General features: G+C 45.7%; 1 protein-coding gene across 1 annotated transcript in view; it reads right to left on the bottom strand.

The window, feature by feature from the left end:
* Positions 1-4,622: 4,622 nt before the first annotated feature.
* The window catches only part of LOC103769342 (PH and SEC7 domain-containing protein 3-like), a gene marked incomplete at its 5' end in the record, with an annotated part of 15,539 nt that continues 631 nt past the window's right edge, over positions 4,623-19,530 (bottom strand). Inside the window, 4 exons of the mRNA XM_008936528.1 lie at positions 4,623-4,835; positions 10,394-10,537; positions 13,751-13,895; positions 14,773-14,930. Of these exons, the coding sequence (XP_008934776.1) occupies positions 4,623-4,835; positions 10,394-10,537; positions 13,751-13,895; positions 14,773-14,930 (660 nt within the window). The remainder of the gene's footprint in view (positions 4,836-10,393; positions 10,538-13,750; positions 13,896-14,772; positions 14,931-19,530) is intronic.

The following is a 19,530-nucleotide window of genomic DNA, read 5'->3' as shown; positions in this document are numbered from 1 at the left end:
TCGCTGGAAGAAGGCAAAAACACTGGCTGTTTCAAACCAGAAGAACAACCAGCCTTGTTACCCAAAGGCACTAGAGCTGTGAAAAGTCACCAAACAACTCCAGTCTCTGGAGGTCTGTTAGTCCACACTCCTGCTCAAAGCAGGTGTGTGCTGAGCACCGCTCTCCAGGAGAGCCCCCAGACATGGACAGACCACATCCTGGGAGCAGGCAGGATCAGAGGGAAAGCACTTAAGGGATGAGCTGTTACAAGCCCTTAGGAAAGCTTCTGGTAACCATTCACAAGTGGCTAGCTACAGATGAAAAACTGAGTCGGTGTCACAGCTGAACAGCATTCCCCCACAGCTCTGCTGCATTAATCACTCTGCTGGCTGACTTATCTCAACATCAATTAAAGACACAACATAAATACTGGATTTAAAAGCTGTAGTCATGTTCACTGGTCCATGCGTGATTTATCTGCAAGATGTACACAAACACACAGCCAGCCCAGACAGTCTCTTTTGCAGCCACTGCTGAATGCAAACCATCTCAGCCAGGCCCCTGCATCCTGCTGACTCGGAGAGCAGACCACGGTTTTGGCTTTCAGAGAGTATCTCACCTGCTTTGCTTGTTCACTGGGGAGAGGGAAAGGCGATTTTATCCTTCTGCCTCACCCCTCTGCTCTCAGATGCGGACCCAGTGAGGTCTTCTCCTGCCCTTCCTCCCTCAGACGGGGATAGGAGATGGTCCAACCCCTGGAGGGTGAGAAAACCAGCAATGCTTCAGAGCAGAATAAGCTCCTCCAGGACCTCTGCCTGCATCTTGAGAGGCGGTATGACAGGCGCCACTGGCCCCATCCCGCTCCCCTCCTCTCAGCATGCAGGCAGAGGCTTTGCCTGCATGACGGCTGCAAGCTGCAGCGGGAAGGACTGGGAAGGATGGCCCCCCCTGCACCACTGACGCAGAGGCTGGCTCGCACGCCCGCCCGTGGGGGTCTGCCAGTAACCCCTGCTCATGCTGAGCACCCCTGGAAAGCTGCAGGCTCTTCTGCTGATACCGAGTTCAGGCACACGGCGGTCCCAGAGGAGGGCTGAAAACCAGCAGAGTACCCTTACATATCACAACAGGAGCTTCGGAGTCACTGAGGTCAAGCACTGGTCTCTGCTAAAGGGAAACATTTCAGCAAAGAAAGGCAGTACCGAGTACCTTGCAAAGCTATTTGGTCAGATTCTCAGTGGTGCCACTCAGGAATATGCACCACTGAGACCTCCTGAGAACCTGCCCTTTACAACAGCACTGTGGGGGGAAAGCAAATTACAGTTCTCCTTAGTAGATTATCCTATTCCCAAGCAATCCAGGAGCCTTAGGCAATCACAACAGGATCATCTTTTTCTCTCAGCCTCCAAAATACACATTTTCATACGGGTGCCTTGGATACCTAGAATTTGCAAAGCAGCAGAGCGAAGTGGCATTAATTAAAACTTAAGCAGAACCTGACAAATTCTCAGTAAACTAATCTCCATGCCTCAGCAGTCTCACCAAGAGTGCTTCAGGCTCCAATGTTTAATGACTAAAAGCACAGTGAAAAACTGCATTTGCTAAGCCCAGAAGAGACATAAAAAATATACCCTAATCTGTTTACAAGTATATGCAGAAATAGGGAATAAATAACGAAAAAAAAAAAAATCACTTTTTTACAGTTCACTTTTTGACTTTTCCTATTTCTTCAAATCATCTCCTCTGCAATGATTTTGAAGAGGAATTATCCAGTTTCTGTATCGAAGTTGGGAAACGCATTTTACAGGAATAATTTCTTTTTGAGCTCTGCAATTTAGCCGCAGTATACAGCAACCAGAATATTTTAAAAGCCCGGGAAAAAAAAGTTAAATGTCACCTCTTTGCCTTTTAGAGAGAGCTCTGCACTCCATAATCACAAGCGGTTTGCTGGGCATGTTCCAGCCCATCTTCAAAAAGCTCATCTAGACAACGTAACCCCAACAGCCAAGCAGGGCCCATCTATAAATCTGCACATTTTTTTTTGTTTCTGCTGTACACTCCCTAACTCTGTTATCTAAGACACGACAAGGTTTCTTCTCAAACGTGCAGTCTGCATCCCCCGAATGAATTTCTTCTTCTTCTGTGTGTTGGTTTTAAACCACCCAAGCATGATGAACAGCTGCAGGAATCTCCTGGCTTTGTTTCCCTCCATGAACTATTGTCTGCCACACTCGATTAACTCAAACAATCCCTGCCCATGAGCACTGTCGTGCACCTGTCTACACTGAGTCTCCTAACACAGCAGGCTGCCCCACATCACTTTGGCTCCAGCAGCAGAAGGCAGATCTCTTCTTCAGGAAGAGGACTGAACACTTGCCCCACATCTACCCCACTGTGGTAAGTATAGACAAGTTCTAAAGCCCTAGAGCTTAGGAAGTGCTGACCACTTCTATTCAGGACTGTGCAGGTTTTAGCCATGTTGCCAGGGTCAGGGGCCAACCTCCTGACTTCTAGCGCAGAGCAGCCACTCTCAGTGGCAGATGCCAGATCCATGTGTCCCCACATCACGTGTGGAAACAGTTCCACCTGGTTTTGCTGTTGGGCTGCGACTGAAGGGATTGATTTTCTCCAACACCCCATGGCATCTGAGAACACAACGTCTTCACTACAGCCAACAGTTGAGCACAACACAGGGAAAGCTGTTGTACAGTGGTCCTCGGAGGGGGGAGGCAGGTCACGCGTTGCCTGTTAAGGTCCTTCTCTCTTTGATCACTCCCTGTCCTACCCACTGAACTAACAGTTCATTAATCCAGATTAACTGACTTGGGCCCTTCAGGAAATCTGTCAGAGCACAAATCCACTCAGGTGGTCATTTTTTTGATGCGTGGCCCTTTGACTACTTAGGCTGGAAACACCAGTGCATTTCTAAACAGTCCTTGCATTCACCTTGCTGTTTCTTCATGCATTAAGAATTACATCCATCAGGAAGGCTTTCCTGTGCCAGGGACAACAAAAAACAACAGCAACAAATGACTTTCAGCTGGCCCTCAACATTACCTCCCAAGGTGCTCTGTGGGAAAGGCCAGTTTAGCTGTAGAACTCCCCATAGAGGAAGGGTGAGGCAAAATAGGAGAGACCTGTCCAAGCTCGCCCAGTAGGCTAGTATCACACCTGAGATTAAAACTCAGGGTGTTAAATAATGGATTAGCCAGTGCTCTCTGCAAAGCCATGATGCCACCCAGATGAGAAAGGCTGGGAAGCAGGAAAAGGATTTCTACATCACCTTTCTACTCTATGTGCCTGAAGACTGTTAGACACTACCAAGGGTCTGTGGCACAAACAGTGGGCTTTCAGGTATGGAAAGCTCTACCCATGGTGGTCTCTCCCTGTCCTGTGCTCCCCTCTGAAAGCCTGGTGCAGGGTATGCAGGAGCTGCAAGGCAGGCCAGCTCCCTGCAGGTAGAGGGTAGGACCCGCCAAAGCTGAGGCTGCCTTATGCTGGCCTCCAGGTGTGGAGTAGCCAGGATGGCATAAAACCTGGCCTGCAGCAAGGACTTATCTGTCCCCTTCTCTGGTCTGCACCAGCCCCTTCCATTCATGCGTGAGCTCAAGCAGGAAAATGGAGAATCCTTTCCTGAAGGGAAAAGGCAAAGTGCTTTGTCACTAGCAGAGAAATTGCAAACACCTATCTGTGCATACCAACAAAGAAATTCCTGGAAAGGGGAGCATCAGGGCACAATATATCATAAGGCTCTATACAGCAGCTAAGTGAGAGCATATAGTCAAAAACTACACGGCGGCCCTTTGTCTTTAAGATACAATGCTAATAGCTGACATCTACAGCAACCTCCTCTGCAAATAAACACAAAGCCCGGGGAGTACTTCTGGCTGGGTATTCTCTAAGGTCCTTGACCGCAGAGACCGCATGGGTTTGGATATCCCCCAGCCTGCTAACTCGGGAGGACTCTTTGCTTGGAAGGAAGCAAACAGATTATTCCAGTGCTGTGATCCCATCATTGCCAGAGGTTTCCAGGTTTCATTCCTTCACGTTCGTGGGTCCAGGATCAATGCAATAACGTAAGCAACACCGACTATTTGCTGTAGCACCCACTCCCAAGTACCAGTACCAACATGCTCTGCAATGTCGGGAAACGAGTGTTCCAGCACCCAAGGCTCCAGCCAACCTTCTGGAGCTGCCCGTTCACACAGCTCTTCTCACAGCTACAGTTTGCGTTCACAGCACTGCAGCCTTTGTCCAGTTATTTTTCCCACCCACCACGTAAATAAAGTGACAAGTGACTCGAGAGGTGAAAGCCACGTGCCGATGGGAGGAGATAAATGGGGAAGAGACAGAATACACGTCACAGCGCTCCACCCCTCCCCCAGCTCCTTTAGAAACAGAACAATACAAAAGAAGTCCCGATGCTTCAATTGCTAAATGATAAATTAACAAAGCAAAGCAAAGCAGGAGCAAAGACATCTCCCACAATCTGCACAGGAACAGCAAAATATACAATAGAAAATGTCACTAACACCCCATTCAGGCAGATGCACTTATTTTTTTGTGAATGACAGGTTATTAAATGAAAAAATTTTGACCACCGGTACTTCACTGCATGGCTGTTCCCCTAGTTGTCATCTCCACCCTAAGTGACCTTCTGCTTAATGCTGGGTGTTTCCGGCCTGTAGTCCTTCCTCTCAGAGACATTGCGCTTCACCTTGGCACTAACTGGAGACTCCTGATTCAATGAGGGACTTGAATGGGATTTCTTCAGTCCTGGTGCATCGTTCTCTCCTCCGCTCAGCAGATCCTTCACCCCTTCTTTCAGGAGGCCAATGTAAATCTCATAGCGATTTTTCTGGGAAATGAAAAGAAAGGCCCAAATGAGTTTGGAAGAAATTCTGCAGAAGCACTCGAGAGACCCTCTAGGTTACTTACGGGTTTCTGCTGGCCTTGAAAGCCAGAAGCCTAATATGGATGCAAACAGTGGTGCCTGATATGGCCATGAACAATGGTGGCTAATGTGAACTACACTGTACAAATAGGATTTCAGGCAGGCTGAGCCCGAGGTGCTGTGCAATTAGAGGCACTCGTTTCTACAGCACACAAATCTCAGTGGTCTGCTGAATGGTGGCTCCCAGATAGCTGGAGCACATGGTGGTTTCTGAGTAACAACACCAAGTGAGAGCTTGCTGATCTTAGTCACGATGAGTTATATTCTCTGCTCGCCCATACTGAGATGTTGTGTGCCCCAGGCAGGCACGGAGATAAGGTGCAGTGAACTAAGGGATAACAAAAATCCTGCTCTGGTTGGTTACAGCTCTCCCCTGCAACCCTCCAGTCCCATCAGCAGGTCCTGCCCACTTTCCTTGCTTCAGCACAGGGGTAAAAAGTGAAGCAGGGTCCTGCTAAGCGCAGACTGTACCAGCTTGGCTACCACCAAGCCTGGAAGAGGATGCTCTGCAAGGCCAGACCTTACAAAAAGGAGCAGAGGAGAGCTGTAACAGCAGCATGGCATGTTCCCACAGAAAGGGCCACTCAGTGGTGAATGATGATGACTGCTTGCTGTTCAGACACTTGTATTTTTCAAAGTGAAAAATACCACTGGGGCCCATGCTCATTTGCCCTGTTCCCTGGCTGGAGCAGAGCTTTCCCTCTCCAATGGGAATATTTCTCTCTGTGTGCCACAATAGCATCTCTCTGCACACAACATCTCAGTACCCTCAACCAAATGAGGGTACATTAACAGAAGATCCCTGCAGAGTCTCAAAAACAGAGCAACTCATCTCCCAGGATCTGTTTAATAACTTGCCCCTGACATACCCACTAAAGAGGTGGTGCAGGCATTGTAATTAATCTGACCTGAGCTGGCTGGGGGCCAGGGAAGGAGGATGTAAACATCTGTAGTGATTGCTAATCTATATTTCAAAGTGGCAAAACAGCTGCCAAAGTATTATGTTCCTGACAGAGGAAAAAGTGTTTAAGAAAAAATCTTCCTAGTTATAAGAGAATAACAAAGTTCTGGTAATAACACTTATTTGAGGGCAGGAAGTCAAAAAGCTTGGTAACTGCTTTGAAATGTGGCACGGAAATCCAGGGCCAGTTTCTTCCCTGCATGTCTGCCAATGGCCATTTTGCCCCAGACTTTGTGGGCCCATGACTTCTATCACAATTAAGCAATGCAGTTGGAAGTTTCCGTTTTGATTTTAACTGCAGCACACATGGTGTTGCAGAGCTCTGATGTTTGAAACTATGTATTAAAGCTGGTGGAAATTTTTCCTTTAAAGAAATTAATCCAGAAAACATTGTCAAGAAAGTAAAAAAAACCCAGAGAAATTAAAACCATTCAAAAGCTTCTGCAACTTAGTATCTGACAACTGAACGCACAGAATAAAGAGGAGATGAGGTAACCACCAATCAAATGTCTGTCTTTACCTCTCACCTGACAGCACTCAAAAGATCTCGCAAACCATAAATTTGCTGCAATGAGCAACCAACCATCAGTGGGAGCAGTACTTCCTTAGACAGCAAGTAATGTTCCTTTCTTGGTGTCTACAAGCAAAGACAGCAGGAAGAAGAAACACTCCCAGCTGCATCCCTGAAGAAGGACCAGGCGTCTCCTGATTCACCTCCCTTCAGAAGGGAACACCACCTCACTTGCCTTTTGTCAGGAACAAGAATGAAGATAATGTTGGTGGATTAACAAGAAGAAATTACAAGGGCCTATAAAAATGGAATCTGGCTTCTTCCTTCCTAATGGGACTACTCTGCTTCCTTGGGACTTGCAGAGCCTTTTGGTGTACTTCTGGAGATGTATTTTCATGGCCCTTTGTACAAGGACGCAAGGTCTGGTCTGCAGTCTCAACCTGAAAGAGCTATTTACAAAATACTGCCTCATCTCCCACTTCCCCTTTTGCTTTGGCTCCATGCAGCAAGGTTTGTCACCAGCTCCTGCCTGACTTTGACAGGATTTGGTTCTGAAGGGAAGGTGAAGAAGCCCCAAAACCAGGGGAATTTTCCACTCAGGAGTTTCATATAGCTCACTTTTTCCTTTTTTTTTTTTTTTTTTTTCAAACTGGCTGTTCCTAGTTCAACATCTCCTGCACAAAATCTCCTGCCAAGTGTGAAGGTAACACCGAATTGCACAGCAGCACCTTATATCTCTTGTACACAGCTGAAGCTGGTGCCATCACTTGCCTGGCTAGACAGACATTCCTGCAGTGCTGATCACATTTCTGAACTGCACAGCTAAATTGCTGCTCAAGGCTCTCACTAGGGAAGAAGATGTCTTCTGTTTCCTGGGCTGTACCGGTTCTGCTTTGTGCTGAGGTACCTGAGAAGTACTTCTCTAAAGATTACTCTAAAGATCATCATGATAAAATTGACAGAAAATAGAAAAAAAAACACAACAATCTTCTCCTCCATCAATCTTTCTAAAATTATCTAATGCTCCAGCCTACATTTCATACTAACTCATCATGCTTCTAGAGCTGATAGAAAATAAACTTGTGTCAAGGACACAAAGACAAGAAACTCTGCTCTTCCAAGATGCAAAAGCTGCAAAGTGAAAGCCTTTGGCATGCTTTGTACACTCAAGTGCTGAATTCAAAATGGATACTGTGCCATTGATCATGACCCTTTAATCTCAATTGTGCAGCCAGTTTCCAAATCACCTTACTTCCTAGTTCACTCCTTGTCAGCTTGTCTATGATGATGTTAAAGGAGACAACGTAAAATTCCTTGTTGAAGTCAAAACCAACACCCACTGCTCTCCCCTCCTCCACCACACCAGACACCTCACTGTAAAATGCTATCACACTGGTCAGGCACGATTTCCCCTTCATAAAGCCATGCCGATTACTCACAATTATATTCTTTCTTTTCCACGTTTGGAAATGATTTCCAGGAGAATTTGCTTCATGCCATTCCTATGGGTGAGAAGCAGTGGACCAGTCTGTAGTGTTCTGGACCTTCCTCCTTGCCTTTCTTGAAAACAGGAATGACATTTGCTTTCCTCCAGTCCTCATGGACTTCCCCTAATCACCATGACATTTCAAAGGTAATCCAAGAGTGTTCAAGGACATCAACCAGCTCCCTCAGCACTCACGGGTGTATCCCATCAGATCCCATGAACTTGAATATGTCCACTTTAAATGTTCCCTGATTTTATCATCCTTTACCAAGGGTTAAGTCTTCTTTGCTCCAGGTTTTCCCACTGGGGTCATGTATTTGTGACTGCTGAAGGCTGGTGTTACCAGTAGAGATCGAGGCACAGAAGACATTGAGTACCCTGGCCTTTCCCTGCAGGTCCCCTGTCCCATTTAGGACCCCAGCTAGGGCCCATGTTTTTCCCTAGGTCTCCTGCTGCTAACATAGCTGTAGAAACCTTTCTTCTTGTGCACCACATCTTTTGCCATATGCAACTTAACATGGGCTTTGGCTTTCCTAAATGCAACCCCTACAGGTCTGGACAGTATCTCTGTTCCTCCTGTGTCACCTGCCACTGCTTCCATGTCCTGCACACTTCCTTTTTATGGTAGAGTTTTGACAAAGGCTACTGGTTCATCCATGAAGGCCTTCAGATATCTTTGCTTGGTTTCTTGCTTGTCAGGGTTGAACCACTCCTGAGCTTAAAGGAGGTGATCCTTCGAAAGTCATCAGTTCTTCCAAAGCCCTCTTCCCCCAAGGCCATATCTAATGGGATTCTTCCAAGTCACTCCCTGAACAGACTGAAGTCAGCTCTCCTGAAGTCCAGGGTTGTGATCCTACTTTTTATTTTGACCCCTCCTTTCAGGATCACAAAGTCCAATATCTCATGGTCACTGGTGCCATGTTTGCCCCAACCTTCATATCCCCAGCCAGTTCTTCCTAGTTTATAAGAGAGTGGTCCAGCAAAGTGCCTCTCCTTGTCTATTTCTTGGTCAACTGTGTTAGGAAGTTGTTGTAAATGTATGTCAGAAATGTCTTGGACCTATTGCGCCCTGCTGTGTTGTCTCTCCAGCAGATACAGGGGTGGATGAAGCTCCCCATAAGGCCTGCAAACACAGGTTCCTTCTGTTTTTTGGAATAAGGCCTAGCAGAAAACCACCACAATGACACCCATCCTGGTGTGCCCCACCAACCCTGATCCACAAGCTCTCAACTGACTCATCACCCTTCTTTAGGCAGAGTTTCATGTGTGACCACTACTCACTTAGATAAAAGGTGACTCCCCCTCCTTGCCATCCTTGTCTGTCCTTTCAAAAACGCCTGTACCCATTCATGACAGCACTCCAGTCATGGGACCTATCCCATCACCTTCTTCAGCCCTGTTTTATTGAATATGTTGTCTCCTCTGTTCATATTGTTGTGTACCCTTTGCTTGCCAACCCTGTCCACCACTTCCTCACTTGTTGGTCAGGTATGTGAAACATGGAAGAACAAACTGGCCATTCCCTATACAAAACAGTATCAAAACATCTATGCAAAACACGCCAAGATCACCATACACAACACAGCCCAAGATCTACAGCAAAGTCAAAACTAAGAAAGCTCTTACAACCTTCTGCAAAAGCAAAAATACACAATTAGTCAAGCCCCAGCTTAAGAAGAGCTCTTCCAAAAGAAACTCATGTAACACACGGCAGGAAGCTTACTTCAGTTCTGGAGGCCTGTGTTGCCTCCAGCATCTCCTCTGGTGGTATCTCTGACTTCCATCTTACCTGCTCTTTTCCTTCAGACTATGGATTTTTCATGCCAGGCAGTGCCTATCTAGAGTAAGATCCTTTCAGATCTTACTAACTTACAGTTCTGGGGGAAAAAGCTCAAAGATACAGCCATGAGAAATATCAGGCTTCTGCTGGGTTTCCAACCCCCTCCCACAAAGCCCTGCTATGTGGCAGAGACCATACTGGATAAAAGCTACTGTCTGTTATTCAGAACAATCTCCTAATGCAGCTGCCAAGTAGCATCACTCAATCCTGCGATCTTTAATTCCACCCTTTTTCTACCTGTCCTGACATCCAGCTCACTGGTACACAACACCAATGTCTCCAAAGAGGCATGTGTAAGACTTTAGATGAGCAGTTCCTTCAGAACATACCAGTGGAAGACAATTATCATGATCTGCATTACAGTAGAATGCAGTCATTGCATGAAGACTGGGGTTCCAACACACAGCCTTAGAATACAAGACAGTACTTGCTTGAAGACCTTAGCATCTCTTGAAGTAGATATACCAGGAAAGGACAGAGGGTCACATTTTTATCTTCCAGTTTACAGGTGAGGAGCTGAATTCATGGCTAAGTTCAGAAGAAGTTCTTATCAGAAAAAGGAGCCACATCCCAGCTTCTGGGTTGCTGTGACATATCTGTCTAACAAGAATAAGACCAGATGCGCCAGCCACACCCAAAACATACAAGTGTTTCCCATATGTACCTCAAATTCCAGATAGTGGTCCTTCAGTTTGTAATCGTCTACTTCCTTGCCTTTGAGCTTCTTGTCAGGAGGATAGGAACGATGCTCGGCAAGCTCAGTGGAGACCTGCTTCAGCTTAGCTTCATGGGACTTCAGCTGTTCATCCTTCAAAAACACATTAGGCACTTAAGTGACAGAATCTAAAATATCTGATAAGCAAAGGGAAATAGAGAGATCCCTGAACAATAATATCAAATAGTTTATTTTCTTTCTCTCTTTCTCCTTTCCTTTAACCAATTTTAATTAGACTGATAAGGTCTGTATCCCAGAGCTCTGTCCCCAACAGCTCTCTCAAAGGCATCCAAATAAAGTGGCCAAGTTCACAGAAAAAGTCAGCACCTAGCAGATGCCACTGGGAAGGACAGTAAACTTGTCATCCCTTGCCTTGCTGAGAGCAATGGAAGCAGCTTGCTGCAGAGCATTACTGACAACATGACATTTCTACTCTAATACAGTTTTGGCAAATTAATTAAGGCTGTTCTGTATGCAGTCAGACCAAGGGCAGAATGAGACAGGCAAAGAACCTGCTTCAAAGAACCAGTCTTTGCTATGTGAAGGTAGTTCCTCCCAGCGTAGAAAGGACATGGTGTCAGGGCCCTTCCTTCCACTTCTGCCCTAACAAAAGTACTCTGCCTGTGGCTTCCATTTAGTCAGAACAATACAATGCATTCAGAAGAGGAAGGGCTGTCCAATCCCCAAAAGGTATCTCATTGTGCTAAGCTGCTACCAGCTTTTACTCCACTATGCAGTGGGAGAAGCTGAGAAGGTGCTACTCCCCCTTTCTAGGCAGCTTCCTTTATCACAATCCCAGGCCCACTCACTTCCTCCAGTCCATCTGTCACCTAACCTTCCCTCAGCTCAGAAGGTTTTCAGCTCCTGCAGCATGGCCTTCTGGCCATTTCTAGGCCAGAAATTATGCCCGAATTAACGAGGTCCAAAATACCGACATGATCACGCAGGTCTCGGTGACCTAGCCTGAGTCACAGCAGCAGGCAGAACCCAGCTCAGCTCCCACCTATGCAGTCAGCCTCAGAGGAGGGGATAGCTGCCAGTAACGGTCCCCTCATGGACTGGCTGCACTAAACCACTCGTGCAGCTCCAAGCCTAGCTCAGAGACGCCTGCACTGCGCTGTGACTCACACCAGGGACTGAGCCTCTCAGCTCACTGAGCTGCAGCTGCAGGAAAGGGGAAACTTCTACAGAAGACGATAGATGAGCCCCAACTCATCTTGTGTTTCCACTCTCCTGCAAGAGAACTGGAGAAAGAAACGTGGGATAATTTGCCTCCGCCTCTACATGGTAAGGCTCAAACCACTCGCTATTGGCTGCCAAAAATTCTTGTTGCTGTTAGTAACTACCCTGGATCTGCGTGGCTCTCTCTGCTAGCGCCCAATCACTCCTTCCATTGTGCTGAATGCCTGTTCCCAGTGACATCCTGTTGCAGTGAGTTCTACAGCATGATGACAGGAGGTCTTTGAGCAGCTATTAATTTGACACTTGTAATTGCCAAGTCAGCAGCCCTTTGGAACTTTTGTGTGTGCATTCACATTCTCAGGAAAAAGAAAAAAAAAAAATTAAACAAACAACAAAACTTAGTAGATATTTTCCATACTGCTTGTTCATTTATATAGAGCTTTGTCACATCCCTCCTTGGCTGGATTAACCAAGATCAGACACTGATCTGCTTTTGAAAGCAAGTTTGGTACACTGATCTTGCAGAGCCTGTCATGTCCAGCCTCTCTCCCTCACTCATGTCAGGCAGGTTCTCACTGCAGCTCAACTTCTGCCTGACCAAGAACAGCACCTTTGAAGAAGTACTGTCCATCATGATTCAGCCCACAAAATCCTGAACAGCAACCACAGGGATTTGACAATTCTTGGTTTTTTGTCTGCCAAACAAGAAGCAGCCTGCTGGCAGCTTTTCCACACTGACAGATATAAGTAGACATGTTTCTGCTTGCCTTTGAATTTATCTGCTTTGAACACTTAACATTCTTCTGCCTTCAGCTAAAACAGCTTATCTTATTCCACGTTTCATGTCTCCTCTTTCCTGAGACACAAACCACAGGGCTGTGTTCTATTTTTTCTCTTTCCAGATTAAACAGAAATAATGAGACTAGGAAACAACACGCTAAATGGAACAATCACACAGAACAAAGATGAGTAAAAAAGCTTTTTTTGATGATTTGGGGTAAATTATTGGGAACCCCCACGCAGTATTTTAAAAGAACGTATACATGAGCAAAAGGTAAAGCCACAAGGATGAGACAAGTTAGTATTATTCTCTACAAGACATGTTTTAAACTTTAACCCAGAACAGAAGATGGAAAGTCGGTCACCACATTGTAGAAAGAAAGGCAACTGCCAAGGATAGCGAAAAAGCAGGGGCGATATGAAAAACCTCATCCCCTCAGAGAAATGCAGATTATGAGACAGCGGTTTCTAAGGAGTGTTGCTAAGCTATGAAGATGGCAAAAAAATGCATTTAACAAGCAATACAGCATGGGCAGATGACTTTAAAAGCTACAGGAGGCTACTCATAAAGTATACACTTAGGATTGGGATCTATCGTCTCTGCCACTCTGTCAACCTGATCAACACAGTCTGTATCAAGTTCCTACCAGTGCAGGAGGAATGGGAGGCATGCACCAGAGCTATGGGTGCAAGCATCAGACACAATCAGTCTCAAACAAGCCGAAGTAGGTGTTTTTTCGTGCAGGAAGTAGTAGAGCTGTGAAACTCCCTGCCACAGGATGCTATGGAAAAAGATTACGTGATCACAAGGGGACACCAAAGACATTAATGTAAGAGACAGTTTATAAATATACTTTAAACAGGAAATCCCACAGCTCATAAGGGTTGAGCCTGGAAAAGTACTGTGGGAGAAATGTAATTGATGCTTGCCTGATGCATCAGCTTGCAACTTTCACCACCCCAACAGGCCAAAAAACAGGAGCACGTCCATTTCTTTGGAAATGACTGGCAACAAACACTCAAAAAGCCCACCAGTCAGACATTTATTTCAAATGCCCTCTGCAGAGCCATAACCACAGGATGAAAATTCTATATCTCGTACTAGGAACACTGGAGATTGTTTCTTTTCTTAAAAAATATAAAGCAATCATATTTGGGTCTACTCCTTCTTTACCTCCACTTCAAATCTTGCATCAAGGAACAAGCAGAGAATTACTGTGCAAATCTCCTTCTCCTAGGAATGCTAGTGACAACTGCCACAAAACAATGCCAAAGACCATCTGTCCAGTTTCCAGACAGCCAGAGAAACTGCCATCACCTACCCTCTACATAAAAAGAGCTCACCTGAGATAGCTTCGTTGTGGTGGCTGGCAGGAGTGGGCGACTGAACTTCTTCTGAGAGCCAATTGCTGCTGGAAATGGCGGTGCAGAGAAGACAGCAGCCACACAGTTAATCTTGTTGATCCAGGTCTGCATTTCTTCTTGGCTCCTGGGGAAGAAATACATAATAAGAATCTCAGTCTCCTGTACCTCTTTCCCACCCCTCCAATGGGATTTTAACAGCGAGAATAACCAGAAGTGGACAAGTCTTTAGAGTCTGCACAGTCTTGTGGTTTATCTTTGCAAGCACATGGCGTCAGGTATCTCAGTCACAGCCTGGCTTGTGATTACGTCCATAATTCACCCTAGCATGCATCTTTTCCTAATCCAATCCAAATGACACAGGTCAGAGAGGCAACTGATGTCCTGATTCAGACATACGTCCTAAGGTCTTAGCTGTGCTGGACAGCACAGATCTCTAGAAGGCTTCACATGGATCTCAACAGAAAGGGGCTCACGCACAAGACCGATGCACAGGCTTTTAGTGTCAGAAGCATAAGGCAAGTCATCTGTTCAGTCTGGCTATCACAGTCTGAAGCATTTAATATAATTATTCTTGTAACAAGTAGTAACTTTGTTTCTGATCAAAGCGTACCTTCTAGAAAGACATCCGGTTAGGACCTCATGACATCAGAAGACAGACAACCTGAGACTGCCTTTGGTCATTTGTTTCAATGATTAATCACTCTGCTAAAAGTTTGTACCTCCTTTCCAAATTGAATTTCCTGTGGCTTCAGCTTCCAGCTGCTGCATCTTGTTATGCCTTTCTCAGCTAGATTAAAAAGCCTCTTAAAACATTCTGTTTCTTTCTCATGAACTACTTGTGCGCTCTAATCAAATCACTACTTAATCTTATTTCTGATCAAATAAATAGATTGAACCTCTTAAGCCTCTGCTTTAACCTGTCCGGGCATGAATTTCCCCCTCATTCAGCACTGTTTTCTTTCCTCAATGGTTATCAATGGTTATCAGAAGAGAGCACTTACTGGGCTTGGAAAAGCAGGACCCTCCAATCTGCTGTTTTAAGCTTGAGGACATTGGGTTTCTTCTCATAGTCTGTTGCCTTGGATGCCAGCGCGTGATGCACGCTAACTGCATTCTTCAGATCTTCCTCTGACAAAGCCTTTTCTGGCTTATATTCATCCTGCAGGAGTTAACAGGGGAAAAATGGCATCTTATTTCTGCATGTGCTGCTCCCTTTTCCTTCAGCTAGGGAAAAATCTTGTTTTGTAGTCACGAGAGGTATTGAAGTAAATGAACTGAATGCAGCCTGACTTTGAGCACTTGCAGTTTCCAGTACCTCTAACATCTTTTCCCTTACCCTTCTTTTTTTTGATCTCTTTGAAAGGGAGAGAAGTAATTCCACTACCTGTCTGACAGGAAGAGAGGTAAGCAGGGAGTATCTGACTATCACAACAGCTGTGGGCTATTTGTCTTCATTTCAGGAATCCTTCATGGCCAGCTCCCCACCCCCACTGCTCAGCTGCTGGTTCCTACTGTGATTCTCAGCCTCTGCTGCTCGATCTTTACTCTTCTCAGCTACCCTTGTATGCCTTCCTAGGCATGCCCTCACATAATGGAGAAGCCTCCATATCAGTCTCCACAAAGCAAGTATTGCAACCTCTGCTCAGGGTCTGCAAACAGCAAGCCCAGCACTGCCCAGGTTTTTGACACAGCAACACCACTCCTAACTCCAAAAGACATCACAGGGAGTCAAACTACTCTGTGTCGCACATCAGCCTGGGACCAGCTTTTGATCTCCTGAGTGACAGAAGCTGCATGAGGGCACAGTCACGATGTAGCCACAAGTTTGGTTTAAAGCCCACCTGACTACAAGTGGCTCAGGACAGCCAGAAGCAATGCACCATATGCAAAGTTTCTGAAGGAGCAGCCAAAGCGTTCAGCAGTTGACTACATTTCTCTCCCTTAGCACATCAATCACAGAGATCCGTCTCATGTGAAACACCCATCAAGGGAGGGGGTGTGACGGCTGCAAAACAGAGGAATAATTCTCTGCAAGTGTGATAACTATGACCCCTCCACTTGAACACAAGAGTTACAAGATGGGGTTTAGCAGGCAACAGTGCAGGACGCAGTGCACATGCAGGGACAGCACTGGCTTCAACACCCAGGGAGGCACTCATCTGCAGAAGAGCTGGTTAATGTGCATGAGCAGCTCCACAGGGCTTATATGGCAGCACACAGGCCAGCGCTGCAGCCAGAGGCAACCACACTGCTGCCGAAGGCATCTGCACCCTCAGTCAGGCTGGGTTTGGTCAGGGGTCTCCAGGCCAAGTTTCAATGGATGCAGAGTCGCCAGCTGGGGTGACCACCTCCCGGCAAGCTTTGGAGGGATCTCCATATGATGATGGACTTGGCCTACTCCCACTTAGGGCACTCCCTAATCCTTCTTCAAGGAAGGTGTGGGAAAGTCCCTAGCCCAAGGACGAGAACTGGAGAAGGTTTTCCAACCTCTCACCCAGGCCCACCTTCAAGATGAAGGAAGCAAACCCCCAGGTCAGGCCAATCACTCTTTCTTCACAGGTCTGAAAGCTGATTTATTTGGTAGTGATTCGGGAGGAAATGACTGGCTCCACTGTCCAGGGAGACTGCGAAAACATCAGGGCCAAGAAATGAACTCAGACAGGCCTCACTCAGGAACGTGATATTGTGGCTTTCCTCAAGTTACTGCATAGAGACAGTCAGCTATCGCCCTGCTGCTGCCTCCTAGCTTCCTCTGTAAGATGTATTCAACGTCCACAACCTGCTCTGGTGTCTAAACCTGTTCATAAGAACTCCACATTTGGCCAATCTCAGAAGCAGTCCTGGCTGAGAATCCGTCCTTTCCAACTGAGAGCTTTGGCAATAATCCTTGCTAATCCCACCAGATCAGGTGGCTGCAATCTACCTTGACAGCTGGGGCTCTGCCAGCTTCTCCAAAGGCACTGATCAGCATACCAAAAATGTCTCCATGTATAGTTGGCCAGCCTCAGAGAAAGCTGGGAAGATGTGAATGTGCTGTCAAATTCCTCCTCTAAAGTCTCCAGCTCTCTTCAAATGGTAGGGAATGCTAGGAGAGCAGAAACATCCTTATCTCCTATGCCATCAAGGACAGCACATGTTCCAATGTGCTGGTGTCAGCGTGGAGGCTGAGCTGAAATGGAAGGCAGCTGCCTAAAGATAGACCAAGAAAGCGGCAAGAAATATATGAGGAGCTAGAAAGAAACTGTGACCTCTCTATCAGCTGAAGGCTGATGTGACTGCTGCACACAAGGCAATCACATGCTGAATTCATCTCTCTCTCAGGCTCCTGGAGAATGACTTTCCCACATCCTACTGACCAGGAGTCAGCATGTTCCTATATCTGTTTTTTGATAGACCATAGAATGTTATTTGGCTTTTTATCAATCCATGTACCGTAGGTGGATACCACCACTCAGCTGCACGTGACAGCTGCAAAATTCTTTCAGCAAGTCTCATCACTACAAAGGTCCATGTCCTGCACTGCTTGGCCAGGAGAAATTTCTAGCAAGGAGGCGAGGTCAGCTTTATGTCCTCTCCTTATAAACCTCTCCTCTGTACGCACATCACATCCCATGTCAGTCTAGCGAACAGACATTCTGTCAAGCTCCTGCTTTGCAATTTCCTCTTGCGATGAACAGAGGGCAGGAAATTAACCTTGGCCTGAGGATGCTGAGACAGGGCCAACATCCCAAACATGTCAAACCTCTCATTTTATATAACTGTGCCGGCATGTTTAGTTGGCTAATTGTGAACACTCCCACTGAGCCCCTCCGGTGGCCTCTGTGCTCACTAATTCAGAAACCATCTCTCTTAAATCACTCATTTAAAAATAAAACAATATGCATCACAGGAATTAGCACTGGAACAGTTTCAACAGGGAAAAAAAAAAAAAAGGCATAAAATGTAGGCACAGAGACAAGACTGCCCAGATGCAACTCCCCAGCAAATCTCAAGTGACCACCATTTACAACTCTAACGCATGGACTTTGACAGCAAAACGAGGAGAACTGGACTGGTATGCAAAGAGAACAACAAGAGAATTGGGATCACACTGCCCACTGAGGGAGTCACAGCTGCTATAAACAATACTTATATTACAATAATGTCTTGAGGGAATAGCTGAGTTACAGATGAACACAGAAAGCAATACTGCAGAGGTCTGTACATGTGTTTGTGTGTATACAGCACCTACGAAAGTGAGATTTCTCTCTCCCCTGCTTGAATAGTACACCGTGCAATGAAACCATCATCACAGATGTTACCTCCACAGAAAAACTGATAATACACAGATAACGAGAGGAATAGGGAAAATGTGTGTGTGCATATGTGAATGCACCCTGCCCTGCAGCACTCCATAATGAGGGGAGAAGGGAAACAGAGGCAAGAAAATCCTTTGCCCATAACTACGCATTTCTTCAAAGAAATCAAGCTATTCTAAAATATTCCTGAACTTTCTGAAATGAGGATAATTTCAGTCTCTTGGTATACTGCACTGCAAAATGAATCAACAGTTCAGCAACTTTTACTACAAAAATTTGGTCTATTTTAAAAACCTGGCACCCTCAACTTCTGTGATACCACATCCCTAACAGAGCAAGGTTTATTTGAGGGCTGAAGCAAAGCCCTGCTGGACCTCCTAGAGCTGAAGTGAAATCAGAGGATGTTTTACAGCTGCAACATCAGGCACAGTGGCTGAGCAGGGGATGGAGGCACCCTGGGGAGGCTTACAGCAGCCCCATCACTCTGGGAATGAGTCACTTCCCATCAGGCACCTCTGTCAACCTTCTGTGATACTCAAGTAAAAGCCTTGCTTGTCACTCTGCTACAGCACCACGGCCTCAGCGCAAGTATCTTCAGGACCAAGTGGGAGAGCACAGCTTTGCAGAGTAACCAGCCTGTAATCGCTGAATTCAAGTGCTGTGACAAGAGCAAGACACACAAATAGCAAACAAATAAGAACAAGAACCTCAGCAATGCGTTTCGTTCTGCGAAGATGCAGCCAGATGTGAAATTGCTCTTGCTCTCCAAAGGATGGAGGAGGAGAGTACCATTCTGTAGAAAATTTGCATGCTACATCAGCAGCTTCACATTTTGTCAAATAGAAAGTATTTTAAACGAATATGCTAGTGACTCTCACAAAAGTATTCCATTAAGACTCTAAAATAGACAACATCTCCATTTCTTCATCTTCAAAGCTTAATAATCACCCCTCAAAGATTCAATAAGAAATTAATTAAAGTGTTATGGACAAGGAGCCTTCTGACTTAGTAGAGAACCACAGTCTTCTAAGGTAAACACTAAAGATGACCTATTTCAGAAATCAATGCAGGTGACTCCATTTCACCCAGGAAAGGGCAATTACAAATCTGCTATGAAGGCTATTTCAGTAAAATCTGCACCTGCTGCCAGCTCCTGATAGCTGTAAAACACACTGGAAAGGTAAAAAGGCTTTCAGAAGATTATACCTCTACAATGCACAGCAATCTGGACAAACATCACCTATTCCATGAATATTTCACCTATACTGAGGGTCAAAAGGCCTTAAGAATCTACTTAGCTGCTACAACTTCTTTATTTTGACAGTTCTCATTCATATGTTGCATTTTACATTCCCAGACCATCATTAAAACCAAAAGACTTGAAGGTTTTCAGCTGACTTCTTTTTTTTTTTTTTTTTTTTTTTTTTTTTTTTTTTTTTTCTTTGAAAGAGAAAATTTTGA

This window comes from Merops nubicus, unplaced genomic scaffold (genome assembly GCF_000691845.1).
Source record: "Merops nubicus isolate BGI_N331 unplaced genomic scaffold, ASM69184v1 scaffold6983, whole genome shotgun sequence".
Lineage (NCBI taxonomy): Eukaryota > Metazoa > Chordata > Aves > Coraciiformes > Meropidae > Merops > Merops nubicus.
The sequence above is the reverse complement of the archived record's forward strand: the minus strand, read 5'-3'. Positions and strand labels throughout refer to the sequence as shown.